The 10,584-nt window shown below is 47.1% G+C and overlaps 1 protein-coding gene across 1 annotated transcript in view; it reads left to right on the top strand.

The window, feature by feature from the left end:
- LOC311103148 (zinc transporter ZIP9-like) overlaps positions 1–10,016 on the top strand; it is a 16,746-nt gene extending 6,730 nt beyond the window's left edge. Inside the window, exons 5-7 of the mRNA XM_084144698.1 lie at positions 595–680; positions 4,282–4,416; positions 5,708–10,016. Coding sequence (XP_084000824.1) covers positions 595–680; positions 4,282–4,416; positions 5,708–5,944 — 458 coding nt within the window. The 3' untranslated portion in view covers positions 5,945–10,016. The remainder of the gene's footprint in view (positions 1–594; positions 681–4,281; positions 4,417–5,707) is intronic.
- Positions 10,017–10,584: the final 568 nt, after the last annotated feature.

The following is a 10,584-nucleotide window of genomic DNA, read 5'->3' on the forward strand; positions in this document are numbered from 1 at the left end:
CCTATCATCTCCTCATGGTACCAATGCATATAGACCTATCATCTCATCATGGTACCAATGCATGTAGACCTATCATCTCATCATGGTACCAATGCATGGAGACCTATCATCTCATCATGGTACCAATGCATATAGACCTATCATCTCATCATGGTACCAATGCATGTAGACCTATCATCTCATCATGGTACCAATGCATGTAGACCTATCATCTCATCATGGTACCAATGCATGTAGACCTATCATCTCATCATGGTACCAATGCATGTAGACCTATCGTCTCATCATGGTACCAATGCATGTAGACCTATCGTCTCATCATGGTACCAATGCATGTAGACCTGTCATCTCATCATGGTACCAATGCATGTAGACCTATCATCTCATCATGGTACCAATGCATGTAGACCTATCATCTCATCATGGTCACTTTGTTTCTTGTCACAGGGAGGCCCTGCATTTGCTGCAGCATAACCTATGCTACACTAATATAACGACCGAATGCGTGTCTAATTGACCTATCTTTAGAGCAGGTGTTTCTTAAATGTTTTGTATAATGTACATGGCAAATGAAGGTGATTTCTGATCTTCCAGCGGACGGCGTGGCTCTCGGAGCAGCCGCCTCCACCTCCCAGACCAGTGTTCAGCTCATTGTCTTCGTGGCCATCATGCTTCACAAGGTACAGAACAGTGCCAATAACAACCCTTTCATCTTCCTGTCTGCATCTTGTGTTTCAGCGCTCCATCTCAGTGTGTATGTAATGCAGTGTCACTGTGTTGCAGTATAGCTTCCCTCCATCCTCACTCGGTATTGGATCCTCTGTCTCTCAAACACACTTGACGTGACCACCCTCTTGAAAAATCTGGCAATTTGATGGCACGAGGAGTTAGTTTAACCACTTCAACTCAGTTTCGCGTAACTGCCCCAAATAATGGAAGCACTTCAGTAAATTAGGGAAACAAATGTATATTGAAAGCGTCCACCCAGGTGTGGTATTAACATCCCAGGGAAAGTAACTGAGCTGAATGACTACAGACCCGTAGCGCTCACTTCCGTCATCATGAAGTGCTTCTGGTGGCTAGTCAAAGACCACATCACCTCCTCCCTCCCCGAGACACTCGACCCTCTCCAATTCGCCTACCGACCTGACATCCTCGGACGATGCAGGCGCCGTTGCAGGCCTGGATTTATGTGATTTTAGGGGCCATTTGGCTTTCAAGAGGCCCAATCTGCCTGGGCACCAAGGTCATTAACCAAAATAGCCAATTTAAATAGATTTGAAAACCAAAAAACACTAGCTATTCTGTTAAGAATGTAAGTGTATATAAATGTACACAAACTTTAATGATACTTTTAAATTACATATATACAGTGCATTTGGAAAGTATTCAGACCCCTTTTCCCACATTTTGTTACATTACAGCCTTATTCAGAAATGGATTAAATAAATTTTTTCCCTCAGCAATCAATACACAATACCCCATAATGACAAAGCGAAAACAGGTTTTTAGACATTTTTGCTAATTTATTACAAATAAAAAACAGAAATACCTTATTTTCAGACCCTTTGCTATGAGACTTGAAATTGAGCTCAGGTGCATCCTGCTTCCATTCATCATCCTTGAGATGTTTCTACAACTTGATTGGAGTCCACCTGTGGTAAATTCAATTGATTGGACATGATTTGGAATGGCACACACCTGTCTATATAAGGTCCCACAGTTGACAGTGCATGTCAGCAAAAACCAAGCCATGAGGTCGAAGGAATTGTCCGTAGAGCTCTGAGACAGGATTGTGTCGAGGCACGGATCTAAGGAAGGGTACCAAAACATTTCTGCAGCATTGAAGGATCCCAAGAACACAGTGGCCTCCATCATTCTTAAATGGAAGAAGTTTGGAACCACCAAGACTCTTCCTAGAGCTGGCCGCCCAGCCAAACTGAGCAATCGGGGGAGAAGGGCCTTGGTCAGGGAGGTGACCAAGAACCCGATGGTCACTCTGACAGAGGTCCAGAGGTCCTCTGTGGTGATGGGAGAAACTTCCAGAAGGACAACCATCTCTGCAGCACTCCACCAATCAGGCCTTTATGGTAGAGTGGCCAGATGGAAGTTTGCCAAATGGCACCTAAAGACTCTCAAACCATGAGAAACAAGATTCTCTGGTCTGATGAAACCAAGATTAAACTCTTTGGCCTGAATGCCAAGCGTCATGTCTGGAGGAAACCTGGCACCATCCCTACGGTGAAGCATGGTGGTGGCAGCATCATGCTGTGGGGATGTATTTCAGCAGCGGAGACAAGTCAGGATCAAGGGAAAGATGAACAGAGCAGAGTACAGAGAGATTGTTGATGAAAACCTGCTCCAGAGCGCTCAGGACCTCCGACTGGGGCGAAGGTTCACCTTTCAACAGGACAACGACCCTAAGCACACAGCCAAGACAACGCAGGAGAGGCTTCGGGAAAAGTCTCTGAATGTCATTGAGTGGCCCAGCCAGAGCCCGGACTTGAACCCGATTGAACATCTCTGGAGAGACCTGAAAATAGCTGTGCAGCGACGCTCCCCAGCCAACCTGACAGAGCTTGAGTGGATCTGCAGAGAAGAATGGGAGAAACTCCCCAAATATAGGTGTGCCAAGCTTGTAGCGTCATACCCAAGAAGACTCGAGGCTGTAATCGCTGCCAAAGGTGCTTCAACAAAGTACTGAGTAAAGGATCTGAATACTTATGAAAATGTGATATTTCGTTATTTATTTATTTTATTAGCAAAAAAATCTAAAAACCTGTTTTTGCTTTGTCATTATGGGGTATTGTGTGTAGTTTGATGAGGGAAAAAACGATTTAATCAATTTTAGAATAAGGCTGTAATGTAACAAAATGTGGAAAAAGTCAAGGGGTCTGAATACTTTCCGAATGCACTGTATAGGCTAAACGCCAGTCATGTTTGACAAATATAATGTAGGATTATTAATATCTAAAGGCTTGATTCTGTCCACATACTTTAGGCACTGTTCGTTCAGTTGGGGAGACAAAGGCCAGTGCCTGTTTGAGCAGGTTTGCAATCAACCTTTTGGAATTATTTAACCATAAACGTTTAAAACCTTATTTTTTTTGGGTCATTTTATGAGGCATGCCTTACCGTGTTCCGACCATAGGAATGTTAAGGGGATTATTTTATAAACACTTCCTCATAGCAATGGAATCCCAGTATTTCTCTCATGTTCTCAACTTTCTTTTGTTCTCCAGCAGCCAAAGACACAATCCTAGTCATATTAACAACCCGTGCTAGTTGTTGCATCTTTAGATCTTCCCTCTTTCTACATTTCTAAAGGATATTTTTTATATCTGTCATATGAAACTGCTCTCATTTGCAGTGCGCTTTTGAGAATGGTGTTTTCCCGCTAATTGCATTTTGGAACATTCACGCTTATAGCCTGCTGCCGCGTGCCCATTGCTGCGTTTATAATGTGAAGAAACAGCCTAATAGTTTATCAACATTTTAAGCTAAACGTTCTGATCTGTTGCATCAGCCTCGTTGCTTTTTGATCTACAGTAGTTGTATTAATTTGGGATCTATCATTCCACAACTGTCCCAGAGTCTGTTTGGAATATTTATTTCTCGCACAGAACGACAAGCTGACCAATAGAATAGGTCAACATTTGTACTATGGGGGATAGTAGATTGAAATAGACTAGTGCTTTTGCAGTTCATTACTCATCTTGTTGGCTGACAAAAAGTAAATGTGGACAGTTCTTCAAACATCTTCAATATGCGCCTCGGAATTGGATAAGGGCGCGTGCCGTTGCATCCCCGATGTGTCTGTCTTCACTTGTAGCCTACTTCGGAGCTGTGATGCCTGTGAGAAGGACCCAATCACGTGACAGGCATTGGCTAATAAGAATTGAGAGATCTGAGAGAGCCGTGTGCTTTGGAGTGCGGCGATTGGCAGCCGGGAGATGGGAATTATAATGATTGTTTTCAGCCCAAGGGCACAAGGGCCAGTTTAGCCACAAGGCATGTTTTTTTTTTGAGGGCGTTAAGGCCACTCAGACGGGTGGCCGCCGGGACATTTGAGGCCTGGACACACTGCCTTCCTGACGGGCCTCACCCTGCTGCCTCCCCTTCATCTACACTGATTGAAGTGGATTTAACAAGTGACATCAATAAGGGATCATAGCTTTCACCTGGATTCATCTTGTCAGTTTATGTAATGGAAAGAGCAGGTGTTCCTAATGTTTTGTACACTCCGTGTGTGTTTAAACCCTGTCTCTGTCTTTCCCCCAGGCCCCAGCAGCCTTTGGCCTGGTCTCTTTCCTGATGCATGCTGGTCTGGAGAGGAACCGGATCCGTAAACACCTGCTGGTCTTCGCCCTGGCAGCACCTGTCCTCGCCATGGTTACCTTTGTAGGACTCAGCCAGGTCAGTTGGTGGTCTTTGACCTCCCCACTACCCCCCTCTCCAATACCCCACTACCCCCCTCTCCAATACCCCCCTCTCCAATACCCTACTACCCCCTCTCCAATACCCTACTACCCCCTCTCCAATACCCCACTACCCCCCTCTCCAATACCCCACTACCCCCCTCTCCAATACCCTACTACCCCCTCTCCAATACCCCACTACCCCCTCTCCAATACCCCACTACCCCCTCTCCAATACCCCACTACCCCCCTCTCCAATACCCCCCTCCCCACTACCCCCCTCTCAATACCCCACTACCCCCCTCTCCAATACCCCCCTCTCCAATACCCCCCTCTCCAATACCCCACTACCCCCCTCTCCAATACCCCACTACCCCCCTCTCCAATACCCCACTACCCCTTTCTCCAATACCCCACTACCCCCCTCTCCAATACCCCCCTCTCAATACCCCACTACCCCCCTCTCAATACCCCACTACCCTTCTCTCCAATACTCCACTACCCCCCTCTCCAATACCCCACTACCCCCCTCTCCAATACCCCACTACCCCCCTCTCCAATACCCCACTACCCCCCTCTCCAATACCCCACTACCCCCCTCTCCAATACCCCACTACCCTTCTCTCCAATACCCCACTACCCTTCTCTCCAATACCCCACTACCCCCTCTCCAATACCCCACTACCCCCTCTCCAATACCCCACTACCCCCTCTCCAATACCCCACTACCCCCTCTCCAATACCCCACTACCCCCTCTCCAATACCCCACTACCCCACTACCCCCTCTCCAATACCCCACTACCCCCTCTCCAATACCCCACTACCCCCTCTCCAATACCCCACTACCCCCCTCTCCAATACCCCACTACCCCCTCTCCAATACCCCACTACCCCCTCTCCAATACCCCACTACCCCACTACCCCCTCTCCAATACCCCACTACCCCCTCTCCAATACCCCACTACCCCCTCTCCAATACCCCACTACCCTTCTCTCCAATACCCCACTACCCCCCTCTCCAATACCCCACTACCCCCTCTCCAATACCCCACTACCCCCCTCTCCAATACCCCACTACCCTTCTCTCCAATACCCCCCTCTCCAATACCCCACTACCCCCCTCTCCAATACCCCACTACCCCCCTCTCCAATACCCCACTACCCCCCTCTCCAATACCCCACTACCCTTCTCTCCAATACCTCACTACCCCCTCTCCAATACCCCACTACCCCAATAACCTCCTCCCTATTCTAACAACCCCCATGTTGTTGTCCTCTCCCCCTCCAGAGCAGTAAAGAGGCGCTGTCAGACGTGAACGCCACAGGCGTGGCCATGCTGTTCTCTGCCGGGACCTTCCTGTATGTCGCCACCGTACACGTTCTGCCTGAGGTGGGCGGGACCGGACACAGCCACTCCCCCGCTCCGGGGAAGGAAGCAGCGAAGGGACTGAGCAAGGTGGAGGTTGGGGCTCTGGTTCTGGGTTGTCTGATACCACTGGTGCTGTCTGTTGGACACCAGCACTAGAGAGACACACACACACACACACACACACACCGCTAGCAGACACATATGAGACCCAGAGGAGGAGAGTGGAGGAGGGACGGAGGGGGTTTAGAGTGAAAGCAGCCTAACAGACACCTCTATCACACATCTCAAATGTCTTATTTACCTGTTCTGTTGGATGGACTACTGATTGGTTGGAGTGGGGTTGTTGTTGTCCTCGTTGCCGGGACAACGACCTGCGGTGGAATCGGAACCACGCTGGACAACAGGAAGGGATGATGACGTCATAACCATAGTAACAACGACCTCCCTCTTGTTCAACACTCAAAAGGAAGTGTTGTCTGCTGATAGTGATGACAAGACTATACTGCTACCATGTTTTCTGTTTCTTTTAAGCAGACATTTATTTTTCTATTTTTTGGGGGGGGGGTTCTCTCTAGGTATGCTTTACAGAGAGCAGGGGAGTTGATCATGGTTGTATCCTGTTTTCAGTGCTACAGATGAACTGTCAACTCCTGACCTCCTGTTAATGTACCTGCTATTTTGTTGTTGAGGACTGGGCTGTGAGAAACGTAGAGATATTTGTGACATCTTGCAGTAAAAGTACAGTTTTTAAATAGGAGTGATTATCACCCTCACTGGTTTTCAGAGCAATGTTAATGTGCCATGTTCATTTCTATGAAGTTTGGCCTGAACTATAGGCTATTTCTCTGCTCTATTGTTAAGGGACATTGTACATCTGAGAGACATATTGTCTATAAGACTGCTTTCCACAGACTCTAGCTAACCTGTTAAAGGGGCAATCTGCAGTTGAAACTATATCAAAAGGCCTCCCCGCCGCCTTGTTGGGTAAACAGTTTAGAGGATGACTGTCTTGCTTCAGCCTTATAATGGAAGCCCTGGCCCCAGGACCAGCCTCTAAATTATACACCATAATGGAAGCCCTGGCCCCAGGACCAGCCTCTAAATTATACACCATAATGGAAGCCCTGGCCCCAGAACCAGCCTCTAAATTATACACCATAATGGAAGCCCTGGTCCCAGGACCAGCCTCTAAATTATACACCATAATGGAAGCCCTGGCCCCAGGACCAGCCTCTAAATTATACACCATAATGGAAGCCCTGGCCCCAGGACCAGCCTCTAAATTATACACCATAATGGAAGCCCTGGCTCCAGGACCAGACTCTAAATTATACACCATAATGGAAGCCCTGGCCCCAGGACCAGCCTCTAAATTATACACCATAATGGAAGCCCTGGCTCCAGGACCAGACTCTAAATTATACACCATAATGGAAGCCCTGGCCCCAGGACCAGCCTCTAAATTATACACCATAATGGAAGCCCTGGCCCCAGGACCAGCCTCTAAATTATACACCATAATGGAAGCCCTGGCTCCAGGACCAGACTCTAAATTATACACCATAATGGAAGCCCTGGCTCCAGGACCAGCCTCTAAATGATACACCATAATCGTTTAGTTTTCAAGATGTGGTTGTTCTCTCCAGACCTGTTTTCCTGAGTGATTGTAGGATAACTACTGGTCTAGTTGATGGTGGTGGACTGGGTGATTGTAGGGTAACTACTGGTCTAGTTGATGGTGGTGGACTGGGTGATTGTAGGGTAACTACTGGTCTAGTTGATGGTGGTGGACTGGGTGATTGTAGGGTAACTACTGGTCTAGTTGATGGTGGTGGACTGGGTGATTGTAGGGTAACTACTGGTCTAGTTGATGGTGGTGGACTGGGTGATTGTAGGGTAACTACTGGTCTAGTTGATGGTGGTGGACTGGGTGATTGTAGGGTAACTACTGGTCTAGTTGATGGTGGTGGACTGGGTGATTGTAGGGTAACTACTGGTCTAGTTGATGGTGGTGGACTGGGTGATTGTAGGGTAACTACTGGTCTAGTTGATGGTGGTGGACTGGGTGATTGTAGGGTAACTACTGGTCTAGTTGATGGTGGTGGACTGGGTGATTGTAGGGTAACTACTGGTCTAGTTGATGGTGGTGGACTGGGTGATTGTAGGGTAACTACTGGTCTAGTTGATGGTGGTGGACTGGGTGATTGTAGGGTAACTACTGGTCTAGTTGATGGTGGTGGACTGGGTGATTGTAGGGTAACTACTGGTCTAGTTGATGGTGGTGGACTGGGTGATTGTAGGGTAACTACTGGTCTAGTTGATGGTGGTGGACTGGGTGATTGTAGGGTAACTACTGGTCTAGTTGATGGTGGTGGACTGGGTGATTGTAGGGTAACTACTGGTCTAGTTGATGGTGGTGGACTGGGTGATTGTAGGATAACTACTGGTCTAGTTGATGGTGGTGGACTGGGTGATTGTAGGGTAACTACTGGTCTAGTTGATGGTGGTGGACTGGGTGATTGTAGGGTAACTACTGGTCTAGTTGATGGTGGTGGACTGGGTGATTGTAGGGTAACTACTGGTCTAGTTGATGGTGGTGGACTGGGTGATTTGTAGGGTACATTTACATTTTGCATTTTTCAGTGAGAAGTCAGACGGATAGACACATTACAATGAACTCTGAATTGAGGGACCAGCAATATGGAGTGTAGACCGACAGACAGACCACGTAGTGCTCATCTAGCTTTGTCTGGACCACGTAGTGCTCGTCTAGCTTTGTCTGGACCACGTAGTGCTCGTCTAGCTTTGTCTGGACCACGTAGTGCTCGTCTAGCTTTGTCTGGACCACGTAGTGCTCGTCTAGCTTTGTCTGGACCACGTAGTGCTCGTCTAGCTTTGTCTGGACCACGTAGTGCTCATCTGTCTGTCTGTGACGAGGGACTTAGCTATTTGCATTTGGGCCAAACAGAACAGCAGTTCTGACGTAATGGCTTTAGTTTTTTCTCTCCGATTTTGCTTTAATTTATCTTCTGTTATTATTCATGTTATAAGATCTGAGCAATAATCATGTGAATGTTGTAAGATATATGAGCAATAATCTAGTTAATGTTGTAAGATTTGGTGGCCATGTCTACCCACACAGATGGATCCATTATATTGACCAGATGGGTTAGTGGCTGCTCTAACAATGGAAAGAAATGCCCTCAATGCCCCTATTCGATCAAGTAAGCCACACGTAGAAAACAAGCCATACATTTTCTTGTTAACCGAATTTGACACTCATTGACCTCCACACAAAAACTCCTCGCTTTAGTGAGGTGAAAAAATTGTAATAAAAGTGCCATCTGCTGGAAAAGACAGATTTTGGGCCCAGTTGTCCCCCTCACTTCTCCTGTTCCTCTCTGCTTCCCAGCAGAGCTCATGTAATATGTATGATGAACATGAATGTAACTGTGTCAGAGGAAGACCAACAGTACTTTACTATCACAGGTGGTTTGAGGCGCTCATTCTGTTGGGCTGGCATCCTGGGCCACAGTGCTGCGCTGCTCTGGCCTTTTCAGGGCACTACAGTGAATGGGAAGGGTCTGGTCACATAAGGGTTGAGTGAGGAGTCCAAATGTAATGATTTTTTTTTTATATGGCAATAGTAATTTTAACTTTCAAATAATATTATATCCTTATGAGAATTCAATAAAAACAACCAATGGGTGCAGAGTAGACCGAGACAAACGCTGCTCTTCTGGGGTTGGAGAGTGTAGAGGTGGTTGTGCATGCAGTACCTTCGGCTGCAGATTCATTTTTCTTTCAAACTGTAAGTCTGTTCTAAAGGGATGCGCCCCCCCCCCCCCTGGGATCTAGCCGAGGGATCTAGTGAAGCCTCTGGGAACTACTTGAGGGATCTAGTGAAGCCTCTGGGATCTAGTCAAGGGATGTGAATTCCTAATTTTTTTACATTTACATTTTTAGTCATTTAGCAGACGCTCTTATCCAGAGCGACTTACTCCCCTTCTGGATCTAGTCAAAAGACTTGTGTGTGAGAGAGAGAGAGAGAGACAGTTGTTGAGGAGGGTCAGGGGTAAGCAGTAGAGGTCATACTTTGGGGGTTTTCATGTGATCATTCCATAAGGAGTCTGCCTTTTTCCCATCTGTTGATTGTGAAAAGTTAAAGATGTTGCAAAACTGTGTTTTATGATTATTTAAATAAATAAAAATGAATTGGTGCAATGTGTCCCGACTCTGACAGTTTGGTCACCTGTCCTGGCCAGATCAAACCCACCTCTGAGCCTGCTCTTATCCTCAATGTGCCATCCCCCAACTGGCCACTCCCCCAACTGCACCGCCCGCAACCTCAGGGCTCTCCAGAAGGTGGTGCCATCTGCCCAACGCATCACCGGGGGCACACTGCCTGCCCTCCAGGACACCTACAGCCGCCGATGTCACAGGAAGGTCAAAAAGATAATCAAGGACATCAACCACCCGAGCCACGGCCTGTTCACAGTACAGGTGCATCAAGGCTCGGACTGAGAGACTGAAAAACAGTTTCTATCTCAAGGCCATCAGACTGTTAAATAGCCATCACTAGCGTGCCATCACCTGGTTACTCAACCCTGCACCTTAAATGCTGACCGCACCGCATCTCATATGTATATACTGTATTATATTCTACATTGCTCGTCCTAATATTTATATATTTCTTAATTCCATTCTTTTACTTTTAGATTTGTGTGTATTGTTGTGAATTGTTAGATACAACTGCACTGTTGGAGCTAGGAACACAAGCATTTCGCTACACCCGC

This window comes from Coregonus lavaretus (genome assembly GCF_964263955.1).
Source record: "Coregonus lavaretus genome assembly, chromosome: 27".
NCBI lineage: Eukaryota > Metazoa > Chordata > Actinopteri > Salmoniformes > Salmonidae > Coregonus > Coregonus lavaretus.